The following is a 22426-nucleotide window of genomic DNA, read 5'->3' on the forward strand; positions in this document are numbered from 1 at the left end:
CAGCAAACTAGAATGTTCCAAACACACCAAGACAGTCGTGAACAGGGCACAACAAAGCTTATTCCCCTCAGGAAACTAAAAAGATTTGGCATGGGTCCAGAGATCCTCAAAAGGCTCTACTGCTGCAACATCGAGAGCATCCTAACTGGTTGCATCACTGCCTGGTACGGCAATTGCTCGGCCTCCGACCGCAAGGCACTACAGAGGCTAGTGCCTACGGCCCAACACATCACTGGGGCTAAGCTGCCTGCCGTCCAGGCCCCCTACACCAGGCGGTGTCAGAGGAATGCCCTAAAAATTGTCAAAGACCCCAGTCAGACTGTTCTTTCTACTACTGCATGGCAAGCGGTACCGGAGTGCCAAGTCTAGGACAAAAAGGCTTCTCAACAGTTTTTACCCCCAAGCCATAAGACTCCTAAACAGGTAATCAAATGGCTACCCGGACTATTTGCATTGTGTCCCCCCCCCCCAACCCCTCTTTTACGCTGCTGCTACTCTCTATCATATATGCATAGTCACTTTAACTATACATTCATGTACATACTACCTCAATTGGCCCGACCAACCAGTGCTCCCGCACATTGGCTAACCGGGCTATCTGCATTTTGTCCGCCACCCGCCAACCCCTCTTTACAATACTGCTACTCTCTGTTCATCATATATGCATAGTCACTTTAACCATATCTACATGTACATACTACCTCAATCAGCCTGACTAACCGGTGTCTGTATGTAGCCTCGCTACTTTTATAGCCTCGCTACTGTATATAGCCTTGCTACTGTTTTTCACTGTCTTTCTACTGTTGTTTTTATTTCTTTACTTACCTATTGTTCACCTAATACCTTTTTTGCACTATTGGTTAGAGCCTGTAAGTAAGCATTTCACTGTAAGGTCTACACCTGTTGTATTCGGCGCACAAGACAAATGTTTCACAGATTTCAAGTGACAGACGCATCTCAACATCAATTGTTGAGAGGAGACTGCGTGATTTAGGCCTGCATAGTCGAATTGCTGCAAAGAAACCACTACTTAAGGACACCAATAAGAAGAGACTTGCTTGGGAAAAGAATGGACATTAGACTGGTGGAAATCTGTCTGTGTCTTTGTGAAAAGCAGTGTAGGTGAACTGATGATCTCCTCATGTGTGGTTCCCACTGTGAAGAATGGATGAGGAGGTATGATGGTGTGGGGGTGCCTTGCTGGTGACAGTGTCTCTGATTTTAATTAGAATTCAAGGCACATTTAAACAGCATGGCTAGCACAGCAATACGCCATCCCATCTGGTTTGCGCTTAGTGGGATTATTGTTTGTTTTTCAACAGGACAATGACCCAACACACCTCCAGGCTGTGTAAGGGCTATTTGTTAATTTGGAAAGTATTCAGTCTCCTTGACATTTTTCACATTTTGTTACGTTAGAGCCTTATTCTAAAATGTATTTCATTAACTGTCTCTCTTTGATCTACAGACAATACCCCATAATGACAAAGCGAAAATGAGACTCGAAATTGAGCTGAGATGCATCCTATTTCCATTGATCATCCTTAACCTCTCTTGGGGAGGTGGGACACACTATTCAACAGCCAGTGAAAAATCAGAGCGCCAAATTCAAAACAACAAAATGTCATAATTCAAAGTTCTGAAACAGACGACTATTTTACACCATTTTAAAGGTACACTTCTCCTTAATGTAACCACATTGTCCGATTTCAAAAAGGCTTTACGGCGAAAGCTTAAAGTTAGATTATGTTAGGACAGGTACAACACAAGGAAAACCACACAGCCATTTTCCAAGCAGGAGAGGGGTCACAAATACCAGAAATTCAGCTAAAATTAAGCACTAACCTTTGACGATCTTCATCAGATGACACTCCTAGGACTCAATGTTAGACAATACATGTATGTTTTGTTCGATAAAGTTCATATTTATATCCAAAAACAGCATTTTACATTGGCGCGTGATGTTCAGAAAATATTTTGCCTCCAATACTGCCGGTGAATCAGCACAACAATTTACAAAAATACTCATCATAAACGTTGATAAAATATTAAACTGTTATTCAAAGAATTTTAGATAACCATCTCCTTTATGCAACCGCTGTGACAGATTTCAAAAAAGCTTCACAGGGAAAGCACACTTTGCAATAATCTGAGTACGGCGCTCAGAAACATACACTAGGCAATACAGATACCTGCCATTTTGGTGTCATCAAAAATCAATAGCATTATAAATATTAACTTACCTTTGATGATCTTCATCAGAAGGCACTTCCAAGAATCCCAGGTCCACAATAAATGTTGTTTTGTTCGATAAAGTCCATAATTTATGTCCAAACACCTCCTTGTTGTTTGCGCGTTCAGTAAGCTACTCCAAATGTAGGAAGCTTGGCCAAAATGTCACGACGAAAAGTCAAAAAAAGTTATATTTACGTTCGTTGAAACATGTCAAACGTTCTATAGCATCAATATTTAGAGCCTTTATAACTTAAAACTTCAATAATATTCCAACCGGACGATTCCAATGTCTTGAAAAACGTTTTGGAACACAGCTACCTCCTCACGTGAAAGCGCGCCATTGAACTCATGTCCTTTCCTGAGACACCAACTTCCCGGCCTTCTTGTTCGCTCTCTGTTCACTGCAAAAGCCTGAAACTAGGTTCTAAAGACTGTTGACATCTAGTGGAAGCCTTAGGAAGTGCAAAATGAACCCTAAGTCACTGTGTGTTGGATAGGCAATGACTTGAAAGGACTTCAAGCACCAGATTTCCCACTTCCTGGTTTGATTTTTCTCAGGTTTTTGCCTGCCATATGAGTTCTGTTATACTCACAGACATCATTCAAACAGTTTTAGAAACGTCAGAGGGTTTTCTATAATATGCATATTCTAGTTCCTGGGCCCGAGTAGTAGGCCGTTTAATTTGGGTACGTTTTTCATCTGGCCGTGAAAATACTGCCCCCTACCCTAGAGAAGTTAAGATGTTCCTACAACTTGGAGTCCACCTTTGGTAAATTCAGTCTATTGGACGTGATTTGGAAAGGCACACACCTGTCTATATAAGGTCCCACAGTTGACAGTGCATGTCAGAGCAGAAACCAAATCATGAGGTCGAAGGAATTGTCTGTAGAGCGCCGAGACAGGATTGTGTTGAGGCACAGAGCTGGCGAAAGGTACCGACAGATTTCTACAGCATTGAAGGTCCCCAAGAACACAGTGGCCTCCATTCTTAAATGGAAGAAATTTGCAACCACCAGGACAGCCCAGCCAAGCTAAGCAATTGGTGGAGAAGGGCCTTGGTCAGGGAGGTGACCATGAACCTGATGTTCACTCTGACAGAGCTCCAGAGTTCCTCTGTGGAGATGGTTGTCCTTCTGGAAGGTTCTCCCATCTCTGTAGCGCTCCACCAATCAGACCTTTATGGTAGTATGGCCAGATGGAAGCCACTCCTCAGTAAAAGGAATATGAAAGCCTACTTGGAGTTTGCCAAAAGGCCCCTAAATGACTCTGACCATGAGAAACAAGATTCTCTTGTCTGATGAAACCAAGATTGAACTCTTTGGCCTGAATGCAAAGCGTCACTTCTGAAAGATAAACAGAGCAAAGTACAGAGATCATTTTTGAAAACCTGCTACAGAGCACTCAGGACCTCATTATGGTCTATTGTGTGTAGATTGATGAGGGGAAAAAAACTTTAATCCATTTTATAATAAGGCTGTAACGTAACAAAATATGGAAAGGTGTAGGGGTCTGAATTTACTGTATTTGCAGTGTATATATATGTATATATATATATATTTTACACACATTTAACCCCTTTTTTTTAAATAGGCACAAAACGACCTTCATACTTCCGTTTGGGTGTTAAATGAAACAACATTCCTTTTAACAATGAAACAGCTGTGACGGGGAGTCGAAGAGCAAAATTGAGAACACCATTATGTTTGTGAGATTCTCCCTTTTCCATAGATTGGTCATAATGTACTGAACAAAAATATAAACGCCACATTCAATTTCAAAGATTTTACTGAGTTTCATTAGGCCCTCACATGGCTGGGCAAGCGTGCAGTCATGGGTGGGCCTTGGAGGGCATAGGTCCACCCACTTGGCAGCCAGGCCCACCAACTTGGCAGCCAGGCCCAGCCAATCAGAATTTGTTTTTTTTTCCACAATAGGGCTTTATTACAGACAGAAATACTCCAACCACCCTGGGTCCTGGGCTGGCATGGTTACACGTGATTTGTGGTTGTGAGACCGGTTGGACGTACTGTTAAATTCTCTAAAACAATGTTTGTGGCAGCTTATGAATATAAAATTGTCTGGCAACGGCTCTACTGGACATTCCTGCAGTCAGCATGCCAATTGCACTCTCCCTCAGAACTTGAGACATCTGTGGCATTGTGTTGTGTGACAAAACTGCACATTTTAAACTGGGCTTTTATTGTCCCCAGCACAAGGTGCACCTGGGTAATGAGCATGCTGTTTAATCAGCTTCTTCATATGCCACACCTGTCAGGTAGATAGATTATCTTGTCTACGGAGAAATGCACATTTGTGCACAACATTTGGGAGAAATAAGCTCTGTTGTGTGAGTGGAACATTTCTGGGATTTTTTATTTCAGCTCATTAAACATGGGGCCAAGAAGCGGAAGTGTGACACTGGCGGATGCAGTGAATTGAGACTCATCCAATGCAAAAAAAAAATGATATCCCCATTTTTCCCGTTATTATTTCACTAGGCAAGTCAGTTAAGAACAAATTCTTATTTGGCCTACCCCGGCCAAACCCGGACGAAGCTGGGCCAATTGTGCGCCGCCCTATGGGACTCCCAATCACGGCCGGATGTGATATGTAACTTAGATTGACGTGTCAATCTACTCTAGGGGGTTAAACACCAGTTGTAGGAGAGACTGTAATATGATGCTACCTGAAATGGAGAATGGTTTTGATTTGAAATTCAAGGTATTTTGATTGATGTGATGAAACTGTTGTCTGTCTCTCTCGCTCTCTCCAGGCCTACACTAGTGTGTCAAAAGCCTCTCTGGGTATCGCTGACCACCGTGAACTGGGCAAGATGATGAACACCATCATATTCCACACCAAGATGGTGGACTCCCTGGTGGAGATGTTGGTGGAAACCTCAGACATTTCCATCTTCTGGTAATACATAACCCGACAGACAGAAAATATATACATATTTCATTTTGTTCATACAGGGTAGGTCAGCATTGATACCAGGGTCTCATATAGAAGGGAGCTGTGCAAGCATGTACATACACAATAAAATGTAATACAATGACAATATCTGTACAACAAGATTATTCAAAACAAACACAAGTCTCACATATCACCGTCCTTAAACTTGATCTAATCTGTCCAATGCAGACTAGCAATGGCCTCAAGGCTATTCCATGAGCTAGGGGTATAAAAACTAAAAGTATTTTTCCCCCTCTCAGTGGAGACCCGTGGGACCTCCAGAACCAGCCAGTCCAAGAGCGGGTCTGAAAATTAGCTGGATCTCCAATTATTGCGTGAGGTGGGGGAGTCTCTGAAAAAACGCTTCATATTAAAAAGCATCCAATGCTGGAAACTTCTGGTAGTCAGAGACTCCCAGCCAACAAAACTATACAAAATGCAGTCATGTGTACAGAAATTGTCCCCAGTAATAAAACGCAGTGCTGAATTTAAAGATTTTAAAACAGAGACTGCCGTGTGAATGTAGATTATATCACCATAATCAAGTACTGGGAGAAGAGATGCTTGAACAACCTTCCTCCTACTTTTAAAATTGAGGCAGGATGTATTTCTATAAAAGAAACCAATCTTAATGATCTGCTTTTCAATGTGTGTTTTAAAAAAATAGCTCATTGTCAGTCCAAGTACCTATAATGGGGAACTTGCTCAATTTGGGTTCCCTTCAATGTGCAAATACGCAGGTCCTCAGGGTCAATATTACGAGACCCAGAGAACAACATAAACCTGGTTTTATTAGGATTAAGCACTAGTTTAAGATCAGTAAGCAATTTTTATTGAGTCAATATAAGGTTGAAAGTCATGAATGGCCTGCTGTACTGAGGGGGCAAAGGTGTAAATAACTATCTGCTTATAGAGATGATTTTTACAGGTTTTAAGATATATATAAAATTTGTCTATAAATAGTGAAAAGAACGGAGCCCAAAATTGACCCCCGCGGCACTCCTTTCTTAATATTGAGGAAACTACATTTGATAAGCACACATTTTTTCCTGTTATAGATATAAGATTGTATAAAACTGTACCTCAAGCGAGGACATGGAATAAAATAAGTGTTAGTGAGGGTTCTTGCTCGAGTAAGCCTAACAGCTCTTAGTACTGAGCAAATGTTGGTGATAGCAGTCTGGATCCATTTTCATTTGGTGGAAATAGATCTACAATGGTTTCTTAGCTAAACATGTAGAGATCACTTACGGCTGAATTTCTCGCAGTTCCAATGCGCAGAAGGAATAGGACCGGAGAATATGGGTTGTTTACCCGGATCCTGTATGGTCTCGATAAGCTGTTTTGAAAATGGATTTGAGCTTTTCTGCTTTCACTCACTTGACATGAATTTTGATGGTTGGGAACAGTTCTTGTAAATCCATCATGCGCACCCCCAGGTAATAAAGAGTACTTGCATCTGGGACGGCAACATGACAAACCATGGAGGTTTCAGCAATGATGCTAGATCAGGGGTCTCCAATCCTGTTCCTGGAGAGCTTACCCTCCTGTAGGTTTTTGCTCCAACCCCAGAGTGAAAACCTATAGGACGGTAGCTCTCCAGGAACAGGTTTGCAGAGCCCTGTGCTTCATGGAGGACGATTCCTTCCAGCTGGAGCAGATGAAGCTCCTCCTGCTGCTCACCCATTTCAAAAATCGCTGGAGTTTGGGGCCGAGGGTGGGGGGCCTTGGACTCACATTGGGTGTTCTCAAAGCCCTCAGCAGACTGGGAGAAGTGGACCACTCATTACTTACACTGGGGACTCCGGACTTCCTTTTTGAGAATCCTACTGTGGGAGTGGAATTTCCAGGCTGAAATTGATTGGCCAGGAACAGCTCAGATTGTGCTTGTGGTCAGTGGCTCGTTCTTCTACCTTTCCTTCAGCTTTTACCTTTACCGGTGAATGTCACTGAGTGCTGGGACTGGCTAGATGGCATTGGGGTAGAGCTGGTCGGAACGCCGTTGTGTAGCGGTATGTTTGGGAAGTCGACCTCCATAGTTTTTGTCCCGGTCTGTCTCAATGGCAGATCCACCCCAAGGGAGAGTGTATATTCATTGCCGCATTCACTCTAGAAGCCTCTTGGTGATAATTCAGTCTACTCTTCAGTCTCCTTGAAGCGTGATCATCCTATCCTCCAGCTCATTATTTTGATTGCACTTTAAACAGATGTAGACCTGGGTAAATTCTTCCTCCTTTCACACCAGAACTGCCAGGCCTTTTAGCCTATAAGTATCCGCTAGAGAATGTTGTCAGGGGCTCCATTAGCATACGCATACCCTCCAGCCAATGACGGGTCAGCATTCTAACAGTCTAATAAATACATGTCATATATGCAATCGGAAGAATAATAATTTGGTTGTGTTTATGAAGGTGTTAAGGTAACATTAGAATATAATAGCATTTATTAGTTTGTTACTGTAGGCTATAAGTAAAAACGAAAAACCACTAGTTCAAGAACAAAATCCATAAAACAGAAATCATTATAATTTTGTTTTGACAGGTCTAAAGAAATTGAAAATAATGTATTTAAAAAAATATATATATATATATATGTTACTAGTCTTTGCCTAATAGCCTGAGCAATGCTGCTGCACGAGTGCTCATCAAATTAAATGTTATTTGTCACATGCGCCGAATACAACAGGTGTAGGTAGACCTTACAGTGAAATGCTTACCTACAAGCCCTTAAAACCTCTTAAGGATCAGGCCTTTTTTTCAATTTTCGCCTAAAATGGCATACCCAACTCTAACTGCCTGTAGCTCAGGACCTGAAGAAAGGATATGCATATTCTTGATACCATTTGAAAGGAAAAACTGAGGTTTGTGGAAATGTGAAATGAATGTTGGAGAATTTAACCCATTATCTGGTAAAATCTGGTAAAAAATAATTAAGAAGAAAAATGTTCCATATTTGAAATGCAAGAGAAGCCATTATTAAAAAATGATATGGTAATACAAAATGTAAGTTTACACACTCCCAGGAATGTCATAAATTATGGATAATTAGCTTCCCTACAGAAAAGACACTAACCTTCACACATCTAGATGGGGGTGCAGCAAACACAGCAGGGGTTCCAACTGTAGAACCCAGTTCCTACATTTGAATATAAAAATTGATTTTATCAAACAAAACTGTTACATTTTATCTCTGGGACCCTCAGGATGACAAATCAGAGCAAGATGACTGACTGTAAGTACAGTATTTACCTTCAGAGGTGAATGTCACCAAACCAGTTACCGTGAAAAGTTTTGTTGTTGTGCACTCTCCTCAAACAGCATGGTATTTTTTTTGCTGTAATAGCTACTGTAAATTGGACAGTGCAGTTTGATTAATAAGAATTTAAGCTTTCTCCCCATATAAGACATGTCTATGCCCTGGGAAATGTCCTTGTCACTTACAAGTCATGCTAAACACATTAGCGTGTCCGTCCCCTGGATGACCGATCCCGTATAACCAACAATGCAGTTTTTAAGAAGAATTATTAAAGAACAAATAATTAAAGAGCAGTGGTAAGAGCAGCAGTAAAATAACAACAGCGAGCAGCAACATTATGTATAAAATAAGTTACAAACAATGCGAAAAAACTAACAAAATAGCACGGTTGGTTAAGGGTCCATAAAACGGCAGCCATCCCCTCCTGTGCGATTATCATGTGCTGAACGCACGGCACAGCACTGTTATTTTAAAAAGTGATATCTGGAGAGCTATTTGACAAAGTTAAGCATCTTAGAAACTGCAGAATATGCTCATTCTAATAAATCAAAACGTTTTGCCTGCATGTGGCTCAGTTGGTAGAGCATGGTGTTTGCAGCGCCAGCATGGTGTGTGTAACGCCAGGGTTGTGGGTTCGATTCCCACGGGGGGCCAGTACAAAAAAAAAAAAAATGCATGAAATGAAATGTATGCATTAACTACTGTAAGTCGCTCTGGATAAGAGCGTCTTCTAAATGACTAAAATGTAAATGTAAAATGTAAGGAGGATTTGATAAAGTGGTGATCCTTTCCCTGCCTCGTTCAATTAATTCCAAGCTGCGCCCATCTCTTCATGTACAATTTTACAACTGATAATATTGTCAGACATCAGATTATTGTCAATTTAATCTTGTCTTTAGGCTAATTTATGTGTGAAATTAGTTTCGGTATAGTTTAGGTGGAGTTCGCTTCCTCTCACTCATCACCTCGGATAGTCAAGGATATGTTTTGCATTATTCTAAAGGCCTACTGCAACACATAGCATGTTTTAATTTACCTTACAATAAATGCAATTAGTAATTGAGTAATAGTAAATGATACAGTCCAGTAAGAGCTTATTTAAAAAAACAAAAAAACAATGAATGACATCAAGGCCCACGGTCAAATGATTTGCCATAAACATGAGCGCAAACGATAATAAATAGGCATAACACAAATGTAAAGAATAATTGCATAAATAAATATTTGTGAAAATATATGTTAATGACAAGATATGAAAACAAGATTAATTAATTAATTGTTTTGGATATGATTGCTCTAGATGGATTTTGAGTTTGACTTTCTTGGTGTCCTCGTCTCATTGGTGGTGATAGCTTCTACAGCCGAGCATTTGAGAAGATGTTTCAGCAGTGTTTGGAACTGCCCTCACAGTCGCGCCACTCTATCTCATTCCCCCTGCTGTGCACACACTTCATGAGCTGCACCCATGAGCTCTGTCCCGAAGAGGTAAGGCCCCGCAACCAATGGTTGAAAGAAACCCTTATGAAGCATAACATCACATTCATATCTAGAATTCGTTTCGTAAGGCTAAGTCTGCAAAATTCAGGAAACATTCTTAAAGTTCCTGGGTTTTTCAGAAATCCCGGTTGCAGGATTCCCAGTTGGAGTGTTCCCTCACTGCATGTTCCCTTCTGACTCTGGGAATCCACCAACTGGGATTTTTTTTTTTACCTGGGAACTTTGGGAAAGTTTCTGGAATTTTGCAACCCAACTTGAGATTCTCATAAAACACTAAGGGCACCATTTTTTGTGGTGCAAAAGAATTGTGCAAAGTGCAAAACTTACTATAAATGTCATTATAAACATCTGTGTGATATACTTTCAAACTTTTCTTCAACAATGTGTAAATGTGCATAAAATGATTGCATTGATCAGTTTACTAAACTCAAGTAAAAAAAAAGCCTGATTATAAAGCACATTGTTCAAGAAACATTTCAAATTAAATCACTGCGAGATTGAGGTTTATTGTCAGTTTTGCACTTTGAATAATTATTTTGCACTACGGAAGTGTTGCCTAAAGATTCCCATCTCACACTGTTCCTGAGTGGTTAACTACCTGTCCCTTCCCTGCGTTCTCCCAGCGGCATCACATTGGCGACCGCAGTCTGTCGCTCTGCAACATGTTCCTGGACGAGATGGCCAAGCAGGCGCGCAACCTCATCACCGACATCTGCACAGAGCAGTGCACGCTCAGTGACCAGGTGAGGGGTCATCGGCATGGAGACCCATGTCCTTGTGGAATAGGGTATATAATGATGCGTTTGTCACTTTAGCGGTCTCTTTTTTCCATAGTGACTTCAGTACAGTGAAAGCATATTTTTAGTATGTGTATGATCCAGAGTAGGACTGCTGATTCTAGGATCAGTTTCTCCTTTTATAATGACTGGACAGGGGCCATATTGATGTAAGACTTATTGACAATATATGACAGTTTCATGGAATCCTATTTTATCTTCTTATCAAAGTATAGATACAATTATTGCACATGGATTTTCATTCAGATTAGATTTTATCTCTTTGCAGCTGCTCCCTAAACACTGTGCGAAAACCATCAGTCAGGCAGTGAACAAGAAGTCCAAAAAGCTGACTGGGAAGAAAGGCGAGCCAGAGCGAGAGAAGCCGGGTGTTGAAAGCATGAGGAAGAACAGGCTCCTGGTCACCAAGTGAGTTGCACGTGTCTGTGTCTCGGTGCATATGTATGTGTGGCTGTTTGTGGGTGCCTGTGGGTGCCTGCGTGTGTGTGTGTATGTTAGTAGTTGCTGATGTTAATTTCTATCTTGTTGTGTCTTCCAGCCTGGACAAGCTGCACACGGCGCTGTCGGAACTGTGCTTCTCCATTAACTACGTGCCCAACATGGTGGTGTGGGAACACACCTTTACCCCCCGCGAATACCTCACCTCACACCTGGAGATCCGCTTCACCAAGTGAGTCCACCCACCTACACATAGAATGCCTCCCAAATGATGCGCTTTTCCCTATTTAGTGCTCTACTTTTGACCAGGGCCCTAAGTGCCAACTTAGGTTGGAGTCATTAAAACTAGTTTTTCAACCACTCCACAAATTTCTTGTTAACTTGTTGGGGATAGGGGGCAGTATTTTCACGGCCGGATAAAAAACGTACCCGATTTAAACTGGTTACTACTCTTACCCAGAAACGAGAATATGCATATAATTAGTAGATTTGGATAGAAAACACTCTGAAGTTTCTAAAACTGTTTGAATGGTGTCTGTGAGTATAACAGAACTCATATGGCAGTCAAAACCCTGAGACAAATCCTAACAGGAAGTGGAAATCTGATTTGTGGAATCACTTTCAACACTTTGCCTATGAAACACACCGTGAGTTAGGATTCATTTAGCACTTCCTAAGGCTTCCACTAGATGTCAACAGTCTTTACAAAGTGGTTTGAGTAAAAACTGACCGAACGAGAGGCCTTGAAATTTTGTCATAGAGGGAGGGCCATTACTACTATGATGCGCGTGCCCGTGGGTACTCTTTCGTTCCGAAACGTTTAGTAAGACAATGCAATCGTCCGCCTTGAATATTATTGAAGTTCTGATTGAAAAAGGCCCTAAAGATTTATGTTATACAACGTTTGACATGTTTGAACGAACGTAAATATATATTTTTTGCACATTCGTGACGACAAGTGCAAATTCTTTGAATGACAATATTATATTTGACCAATGTTTTCGAATAGTAATTTTGTAAATTGTAGCGCTGATTCACCGGAAGCATTTGAGGGAAAATATTTTCTGAACTTCATGCGCCGATGTAAAATGCTGTTTTTATATATAAATATGAACTTTATCGAACAAAAATGCATGTATTGTGTAACATGATGTCCTAGGAGTGTCATCTGATGAAGATTGTCAAAGGCTAGTGCTGTGTTTTGGGTATTTGTGATGCATGCTAGTTGCTTTGAAAATGGCAGTGTGATTATTTTTGGCAGGGTACTCTCCTAACATAATCTAATGTTTTGCTTTTGCTGTAAAGCCTTTTTGAAATCGGACAACATGGTTCGATTCAGGAGAGGTGTATCTATAAAATGGTGTAAAATAGTCATATGTTTGAGAAATTGAAGTTATAGCATTTATGAGGTATTTGTATTTTGCGCGACACGATTCCACTGGCTGTTGACTAGGGTGGGACGCAAACATCCCACAGTTCCCAGACAGGTTAACAAACTATAGTTTTGGCAAGTCTGTTAGGACATCTACTTAGTGCATGACACAAGTAATTTTTCCAACAATTGTTTACAGACAGATCATTTCACTTATAATTCACTGTATCACAATTCTAGTGGGTTAGAAGTTTACTTACACTAAGTTGACTGTGCCTTTTAAACAGCTTGGAAAATTCCCGAAAATTATGTATTGGCTTTAGAAGCTTCTGATAGACTAATTGACATCATTTGAGTCAATTGGAGGTGTACCTGTGGATGTATTTCAAGGTCTACCTTCAAACTCAGTGCCTCTTTGCTTGACATCATGGGAAAATCAAAAGAAATCAGCCAAGACCTCAGAAAAACAATTGTAGACCTCCACAAGTCTGGTACATCCGTGGGAGCAATTTCTAAATGCCTGAAGGTACCACATTCATCTGTACAAACAATCGTACGCAAGTATAAACACCATGGAACCACGCAGCTGTCATACCGCTCAGGAAGGATACGCGTTCTGTCTCCTAGAGATGAACATACTTTGGTGCAAAAAGTGCAAATCAATTACAGAACAACAGCAAAGGGCCTTGTGAAGATGCTGGAGGAAACAGGTACAATAGTATCTATATCCACAGTAAAACAAGTCCTATATCGACATAACCTGAAAGGCCTCTCAGCAAGGAAGAAGCCACTGCTTCAAAACCGCCATAAAAAAACAGACTATGGTTTGCAACTGCACATGGGGACAAGATCGTACTTTTTGGAGAAATGTCCTCTGGTCTGATTAAACAAAAATAGAACTGTTTTGCCATAATGACAATCGTGATGTTTGGAGTAAAAAGGGAGACTTGCAAGCCGAAGAAAACCATCCCAACCGTGAAGCACGGGGGTGGCAGCATCATGTTGTGGGGGTGCTTTGCTGCAGGAGGAACTGGTGCACTTCACAAAATAGATGGCATCATGAGGTAGGAAAATTACGTGCATATATTGAAGCAATATCTCAAGACATCAGTCAGGAAGTTAACCTCTTTGGGCTGGGGAGCAGTATTTTCACGTTCGGATGAAAGGCGAGCCCATAGTAAACTGCTTGCTACTCAGGTTCAGAAGGTAGGATATGCATATCATTAGTAGATTAGGATAGAAAACCCTCTGAAGTTTCTAAAACTGTTTGAATGATGTCTGTGAGTATAACAGACCTCATATGGCAGGCGAAAACCTGAGAAAAATCCAACCAGGAAGTGGGAAATCTGAGCTATGTAGTTTTTCCAAGTGATTGCCTTTCCGATACACAGTGTACATTTGGTGAGATTGCACTTCCTAAGGCTTCCACTAGATGTCAGTCTTTAAAACGTTGTTTCAGGCTTCTAATTTGAAAGGGGAGCGAATAAGAGCTGTTTGAACCAGTGGTCTGGCTGAAAACCTTTAGTTTAGTCACGCACGAGCTCCGTTCCCTTTCATTTCTAAAGACAAAGGAATTGTCCGGTTGGAATATTATTGAAGATTTATGATAAAAAAATCCTAAAGATTGATTCTATACATCGTTTGACATGTTTCTACAAACTGTAATGGAACTTTTTTGACTTTTTTTCTGGACTTAGTGCCCGCGCCTTGTGCATTTGGAATAGTGAACTAAACGCGCAAACAAAAAGGATGTATTTGGACAAAAAGATTAACTTTATCAAACAAAACAAACCTTTTATTGTGGAACTGGGATCCCTGGAAGTGCATTCCGATGAAGATCAAAGGTAAGTGAATATTTATAACGCTATTTCTGACTTTTACTGACTCCGCAACATGGCGGGTGTCTGTATGGCTTGTTTTGGTGGCTGATCACTGTACTCAGATTATTGCATGATGTGCTTTCACCGTAAAGCTTTTTTGAAATCTGACACAGCGGTTGCGTTAAGGAGAAGTTTACCTTTAATTCTATGCATAACACTTGTATCTTTCATCAACATTTATGATGAGTATTTCTGCAAAATCACCGGATGTTTTGGAAGCAAAACATTACTGAACATAACGCTCCAATGTCAACTGAGATTTTTGGATATAAATATGAACTTTATCGAACAAAACATACATGTATTGTGTAACCTGAAGTCCTATGAGTGCCATCTGATGAAGATCATCAAAGGTTAGAGATTAATTTTCTCTATTTCTGCTTTTTGTGACTCCTCTCTTTGGCTGGAAAATGGCTGTATGTTTTTTTGTGACTAGGGGCTGACCTAACATAATCGTATGGTATGCTTTCACCGTAAAGCCTTTTTGAAATCGGACACTGTGGTTGGATTAACAAGAAGTTTCTTTAAAATGGTGTATAATAATTGTATGTTTGAGGAATTTTAATTATGAGATTTCTGTTGTTTGAATTTAGCGCCCTGCACTTTCACTGGCCTTTGTCAAATCGATCCCGTTAACCTCTTCACTATAGGGGGCAGTATTTCCACGGCCCGGATGAAAAACGTACCCAAATTAAACTGCCTCCTACTCAGACTCAGAAGGTAGGATATGCATATTATTAGTAGATTTGGATAGAAAAAACACAGACGTTTCTAAAACTGTTTGAATGATGTCTGTGAGTACAACAGAACTCATATGGCAGGCAAAAACCTGAGAAAAATCCAACCAGGAAGTTTGACCTCACATGGTTGTAGTCATTTCAAATGATGTTCTATCTAAACTACAGTGTCTGTGATGTCATATTGCACTTCCTAAGGCTTCAACTAGATGTCAACAATCATTAGAACCTTGTTTGAGGCTTCTACAATGCTATTTGATTGAATAATACCCGGAACAGTAAGTGGTCAACCTGGTGTCATTGACTTACCTCGTGCGCACTCACGCAGGGCTAGCCATTTTTATTTTTATTCTGTAATGAATCTGCTATTGTCTGGTTGGAATATTATCGAAATTCTACGTTAAAAACACCCTAAAGATTGATTGTAAACATGGTTTGACATGTTTCTACAAACGCTGAGGGAACTTTATAACTTTTCGTCGACGGTGGATAGATGCATTTTGGAATGGTGATCTGGACGCGCCATCAAAAGGGATTTATTTCGACATAAATTATGGACTTTATCGAACAAATGAACATTTCTTGTGGAAGTGGGAGACCTTCCGAGTGCATTCAGCTGAAGATCAGCAAAGGTAAGATAATATTTTTAACATATTTCAGCGTTTTGTGGATGCCGTGGCTGGACGGCTAACTGAATAGCTTGGGGCTTAGTACTCAGAATATTGAACAATGTGCTTTCTCCGTAAAGTTATTTAGAAATCTGACAAAGCGTTTGCATAAAGGTATAGTTCATCTATACTTATGTAATTAATTATTATATATTTTGTCAACGTTTATGATGAGTATTTCTGTAAATTATGGTGCACATTCACCGGAAATTTGGGGGTGAATACATTTTCTGAACGTCACGCGCCAATGTAAAATGTTTTTTTGTTGTTGATATAAATATGAACTTGATGGAACAAAAAATGCATGTATTGTCTAACATAATGTCCTAGGAGTATCATCTGATGAAGATCGTCAAAGGTTAGTGCATAATTTTAGCTGGTTTTGTGCTTTTGGACGGCTACCCTTGCTTGGAAAATGGCTGTCCTTGCTCGGAAAATGGCTGTGTTGTTTTTTTTTGCTGTGGTGGTATCCTAACATAATCTAATGTTTTGCTTTCGCTGTAAAGCCTTTTTGAAATCTGACAACGTGGTTGGATTCAGGATAAGTGTATCTTTAAAATGGTGTAAAATAGTCTTTGTTTGAGAAAATGTAATTGTGGTATTTTAGTTGTTTTTGTATTTCGTGCCATGCCATTGGCTGTTGGCTAGGGGTTCCGCTGGCGGAACGGGGTTCCTCTAGCGGAACGCCTAGATGTAAGAAGTTAACGGGATTTGATCCCTAAGAAGTTTTTTAAAGCTTGGTCGCAAATGGGTCTTCCAAATGGACAATGACCCCAAGCATACTTCCAAAGTTGTGGCAAAATGGCCTAAGGACAACAAAGTCAAGGTATTGGAGTGGCCATCACAAAGCTCTGACTTCAATCCTGTAGAAAATCTGTGGGCAGAACTGAAAAAGCGGGTGTGAGCAAGGAGTCCTACAAACCTGACTCCGTTACACCAAAATTCACCCAACTCATTGTGGGAAGCTTGTGGAAGGCTACCTGAAACATTTGACCCAAGTTAAACAATTTAAAGGCACCGCTACCAAATACTAATTGAGTGTATGTAAACTTCTGACCCACTGGGAATGTGATGAAAAAATATTTTTCTCTATTATTCTGACATTTCACATTCTTAAAATAGTGGTGATCCTATCTAACCTAAGGCAGGGAATTTTTACTTGGAATTACATTTCAGGAATTGTGAACAACTGAGTGTAAACGTATTTGGCTGAGGTGTATGTAAACTTCTGACTTCAGCTACTTCGCCACCATGGCCTATTTATAGCCTTTACCTCCCTTATCTCACCTCATTTACTCACATTGTATATAGACTTATTTTTCTACTGTATTATTGACTGTATGTTTGTTTTACTCCATGTGTAACTCTGTGTTGTTATTTGTGTCGAACTGCTTTGCTTTATCTTGGCCAGGTCGCAGTTGTAAATGAGAACTTGTTCTCAACTTGCCTACCTGGTTAAATAAAGGTGAAATAAAAAAATAAATAGGAAACTGTATGATACATTACCATGGATTGAAACAATGTGATCGATAGATATAATCTATAGATTGATCCAAGACTCATGATGCTCCATCTTCTCTCAGGTCCATCGTGGGAATGACCATGTACAACCAGGCCACACAAGAGATCGCCAAACCCTCCGAGCTGCTCACCAGCGTGCGTTCCTACATGACGGTGCTGCAGTCCATCGAGAACTATGTGCAGATTGACATCACGCGAGTGTTCAACAACGTGCTGCTACAGCAGACCCAGCACCTGGACAGCCATGGGGAGCCCACCATCACCAGCCTCTACACCAACTGGTGAGTCCCACCCAACCAACACACCAGTCCTCAGTTCACATACATTGGCTTGCGAAAGTATTCACCCCCTTAGTATTTTTCCTATTTTGTTGCCTTACAACCTGGAATTAAAATAGATTTTTTGGGGGGGTTTGTATCATTTGATTTACACAACATACACAACAATATTTATTGTGAAACTAACAAAACTTGAGCGTGCATAACTATTCATTCCCCCAAAGTTAATACTTTGTAGAGCCACCGTTTGCAGCAACTACAGCTGCAAGTCTCTTGGGGTATGTCTCTATAAGCTTGGCACATCGAGCCACTGTGATTTTTGCCCATTCTACAAGGCGAAACTGCTCCAGCTCCTTCAAGTTGGATGGGTTCGGCTGGTGTACAACAAAGTCATAACGCAGATTTTCAATTGGATTGAGGTCTGGGCTTTGACTAGGCCATTCCAAGACATTTAAATGTTTCCCGTTAAACCACTCGAGTGTTGCTTTAGCAGTATGCTTAGGGTCACTGGAAGCTGAACCTCTGTCCCATTCTGAAATCTCTGGAAGACTGAAACAGGTTTCCCTCAAGAATTTCCCTGTATTTAGCACCCTGTATTTAGCACCACTCAATTCTGACCAGTTTCCCAGTCCCTGCTGATGAAAAACATCCTCACAGCATGGTGCTGCCACCACCATGCTTCACTGTGGAGTTCTCGGGGTGATGAGATGTTAGGTTTGCGCTAGACATAGTGTTTTCCTTGATGGCCAAAAAGCTAAATTTTAGCCTCATCTGACCAGAGTACCTTCTTCCATATGTTTGGGGAGTCTCCCACATGCCTTTTGGCGAACACTAAATGTGTCTTTTTTCTGGCCACTCTTCCGTAAAGCCCAGCTCTGTGGAGTGTATGGCTTAAAGTGGTGCTATGGACAGATACTCCAATCTCCGCTGTGGATCTTTGCAGCTCCTTAACCTCTCTAGGGGGTGTGGGACGCTACCGTCCCACCTGGCCAACATCCAGTGAAATTGCAGAGCGCCAAATTAAAAAACAGAAATACTCATTATAGAAATTCATGAAACATACAAGTGTTATACATCGGTTTAAAGATTAACTTCTTATTTATCCAACCACGGTGTCAGATTTCAAAAAGGCTTTACAGCGAAAGCAAACCATGCGATTATCTGAGAACAGCGCCCAGCAGACAAATCATTAAACAGTAACCAGCCAAGTAGACGAGTAACAAAAGTCAGAAATAGCGATAACATTAAACAGTTAGCAGCCAAGACGAGGAGTAACAAAAGTCAGAAATAGCGATAAAATTTCACTTACCTTTGATGATCTTAATATGATTGCACTCACAAAACTCCCAGTTACCCAATAAATGTTTGTTTTGTTCGATAATGTCCCTCTTGACATTCAAAAACCTCCGTTTTGTTGGTGCGTTTTTTTCAGTAATCCATTGGAACAAAGCGCGGTCACAACAGACAGACGGAAAATCCAAAAAGTACCATAAAAGTTCGTAGAAACATGTCAAACGATGTTTATAATCAATCCTCAGGTTGTTTTTGTCATAAATAATCGCTCATATTTCAACCGGACAATAGCTTTGTCAATAGAAAAGGAAAAACAAGAAAGGCACGGTCCCGGTCACACGCCGGACTCATGTCTGGAAATTTCCACTGTCCTCTCATTGAAAGTGGTGTTCCTCCCTCATTTTTAGAGTAAAAGCCTGAAACAATGCCTAAAGACTGGCCACATGTAGTGGAAGCCATAGGGATCGCGAACTGCGTCATAAGTCTTTGTATGGTGGATAGGCTTCAATGGAAAAATAGGCATTTCAAAATAAAGGCACTTCCTGGATGGATTTTCCTCAGGTTTTTGCCTGCCATATCAGTTCTGTTATACTCACAGACATTATTTTAACAGTTTTGGAAACTTTAGAGTGTTTTCTATCCAAATCTACCAATTATATGCATATCCTACCTTCTGGACCTGAGTAGCTGGGCATGCTTTTCATCCAAAATTCAGAATCCTACCCTAGTGAGGTTAAAGGTTATCTTTGGGGTCTTTGTTTGCTCTCTGATTTAATGCCCTCCTTGCCTGGTCCGTGAGTGTTTGAGGGCAGCCCTCTTTTGGCACGTTTGCTGGGGTGCCATATTCTTTCCAGTTTTTTGTAATGGATTTAATGGTGCTCTGTGGGATGTTCAAAGTTTCTGATATTTTTTTATAACCCAGCCCTGATCTGTACTTCTCCACAACTTTGTCCCTGAACTGTTTGGAGAGCTTGCATTTGGAGAGCTCCTTGGTCTTCGTGATGCCGCTTGCTTGGTGGTGCCTCTTGCTTAGTGGTGTTGCAGATTCTGGGGCCTTTCAGAACAGATGTATATGTACTGAGATCATGTGACAGATCATGTGACACTTAGATTGCACACAGGTGGACTTTATTTAACTACCGTAATTTCCGGACTATTAAGCGCACCTGAATATAAGCCGCACCCACTGAATTTAAAAAAATATATTATTTTGAACATAAATAAGCTGCACTTGTCTATAAGCCGCAGGTGCCTACCGGTACATTGAAACAAATGAACTTTACACAGGCTTTAACGAAACACGGCTTGTAACAAAATAAATAGGCTTTAACGAAACACGGCTTGTAACAAAAAATAAAAAATTTGCAGTAAGCTTTAGTTGTCTTTTTGCACTGAGTCAATTCCTCACGCTGCTGTTTCCAACGTCTTATCATCGACTCATTAAGACCAAGCTCCCGTGCAGCAGCTCTATTTCCTTTTCCAACAGCCAGATCAATCGCCTTCAACTTGAAAGCTGCATCATATGCATTTCTCCGTGTCTTTGCCATGATGAGGGTGACAAAATGACTACCGTAATCAGAATGATGGGAAGTTTGAGAGCGCTCAATTTAATCTAAACAGTAAACAAAAAAGTTGTTTGACCTTAATCCGTTCGGCAATTTAATTGGTCTAATGAAAGCTTCATGCCGCCAAAAAAATGAGCACGTCACAGAATTTATTTATTTTTTTTTAATTGAAAGCGGGAAAAATCCATATATTAGCCGCGTCATTGTTTAAGCCGCGAGGTTCAAAGCCTGGGAAAAAAGTTGCGGCTTATAGTCCGGAATTTACGGTAATTATGTGACTTCTGAAGGTAATTGTTTGCACCAGATCTTATTTAGGGGCTTCATAGCAAAGGGGTGAATACATATGCATGCACCACTTTTCCGTTTTGAATTTTTTGAAACAAGTACATTTTTTTGCTTCACCAATTTTGACTATTTTGTGTATGTCCATTACATGAAATCCAAATAAAGTCTATTTAAATTGCAGGTTGTAATGCAACAAAATAGGAAAAACACCAAGGGGGATTAATACTTTTGCAAGGCACTGTATTATGTCACCTAGGTGATTCCTCACAAAACCAGGACAAAAAAATGTCCAATGAGTGGATGGAGATTTGGGCCGTATGTATTAAGCATCTCAGAGTAGAAGTGCTTATTTAGGTCAAAAAGTGAATAAGATAACATGGACTGGCGGACCTGATCCTAGATCAGCACTTTTGATAGATATCCATTCTATCGTGTCACCCAGTGAGATTGAGTCTGCTTGTGTGTCCATAGGTATCTGGAGACCTTGCTCCGGCAGGTAAGCAACGGCCACATTGCCTACTTCCCTGCCATGAAGGCCTTTGTCAACCTGCCTATGGAGAACGAGCTCACCTTTAATGCTGAGGAGTACTCAGATATATCCGGTGAGACCATCAGAATAATCTATTAGACATAATAGAGGCTTGCAATACTTTGAGCAGGAATTTGTAGCCTGTCCTGAATAGGATAATGTGACGTGATGAGTATAGTGTATGCTGAGGCTGCTGTATAGTGAATATAGTTTTGTGAATATTCCACCACTCTAGGACAAGTCATTTTTTGGGGAAAGCCTTGCCTTTATCGGGTTAAATATGTGTACATTTTAATCATGGCCACCTACATACTTAAATCCCAAAAGCATTGGGGATAAGCGAGAGGAGTGTGAATCGTGACGCATTGTCTTTCCCACAGAGATGAGGTCACTGTCAGAGCTGCTGGGACCCTATGGCATGAAGTTCCTCAGCGAGAGCCTCATGTGGCACATATCCTCCCAGGTGGCAGAACTCAAGGTGTGGTCACTGACTGAATCAGAGGCGTTTGTTTTTGTTTTCCTTCAGAGCTTTTTGTACTGATGTTGATGCCCCTGGGCTTTTTATCTCTGTTGAATCTCATTAATAGTACCTCTCTCTTTCTTTTATTTTGTCTTTTCTGTTTTTTTTTGTCTGGCTCTGTCTTTCTCGCTCTCCCCCTTCCTTCTCACTTCCATAGAAACTGGTGGTGGACAACGTGGAAGTTCTGAACCAGATGAGGACCAGCTTTGATAAACCAGAGCAGATGGCTGCCCTCTTTAAGAAGCTCTCATGTACGTCTCTCTTGCCTTGCCCATGTCTTACTCTTGTAGCCCCAAAACAGAAGAAACAGTGTGTTTGTCAGTGTGCTTGTTGCCATATTAAGCACATCCTGTATATGGTAATGACTCAAGATTTGCTCCCTAAATGGTTTTCCCACAGATCAGCACTGAGCATTGAACTCTCTTTAGTTATATGTTTTTCATTTTGAAACACTTTTACAGGAGGTTAAAGCCTTGTTTGTGTCTTTGTCTGTGTTCTGTAGCTGTTGACAGCGTCCTGAAAAGGATGACCATTATTGGAGTCATCTTGTCATTCCGATCACTGGCCCAGGAAGCACTCCGCGACGTAAGTCCAGTCACA

General features: G+C 40.8%; 1 protein-coding gene across 6 annotated transcripts in view; it reads left to right on the forward strand.

Moving 5' to 3' along the window:
* The window catches only part of LOC115179663 (nck-associated protein 1-like), a 65812-nt gene that overhangs the window by 38403 nt on the left and 4983 nt on the right, over positions 1-22426 (forward strand). For 5 of the 6 annotated variants that reach the window (XM_029741322.1, XM_029741317.1, XM_029741320.1 and 2 more), the window contains 10 exons: positions 5010-5155; positions 9799-9931; positions 10567-10686; positions 11009-11148; positions 11279-11410; positions 17419-17637; positions 21249-21379; positions 21687-21784; positions 21984-22077; positions 22329-22411. In XM_029741322.1, coding sequence (XP_029597182.1) covers positions 5010-5155; positions 9799-9931; positions 10567-10686; positions 11009-11148; positions 11279-11410; positions 17419-17637; positions 21249-21379; positions 21687-21784; positions 21984-22077; positions 22329-22411 — 1296 coding nt within the window. The remainder of the gene's footprint in view (positions 1-5009; positions 5156-9798; positions 9932-10566; positions 10687-11008; positions 11149-11278; positions 11411-17418; positions 17638-21248; positions 21380-21686; positions 21785-21983; positions 22078-22328; positions 22412-22426) is intronic. The other variant, XM_029741318.1, reaches the window with a different exon arrangement.

This window comes from Salmo trutta, chromosome 39 (genome assembly GCF_901001165.1).
Source record: "Salmo trutta chromosome 39, fSalTru1.1, whole genome shotgun sequence".
Lineage (NCBI taxonomy): Eukaryota > Metazoa > Chordata > Actinopteri > Salmoniformes > Salmonidae > Salmo > Salmo trutta.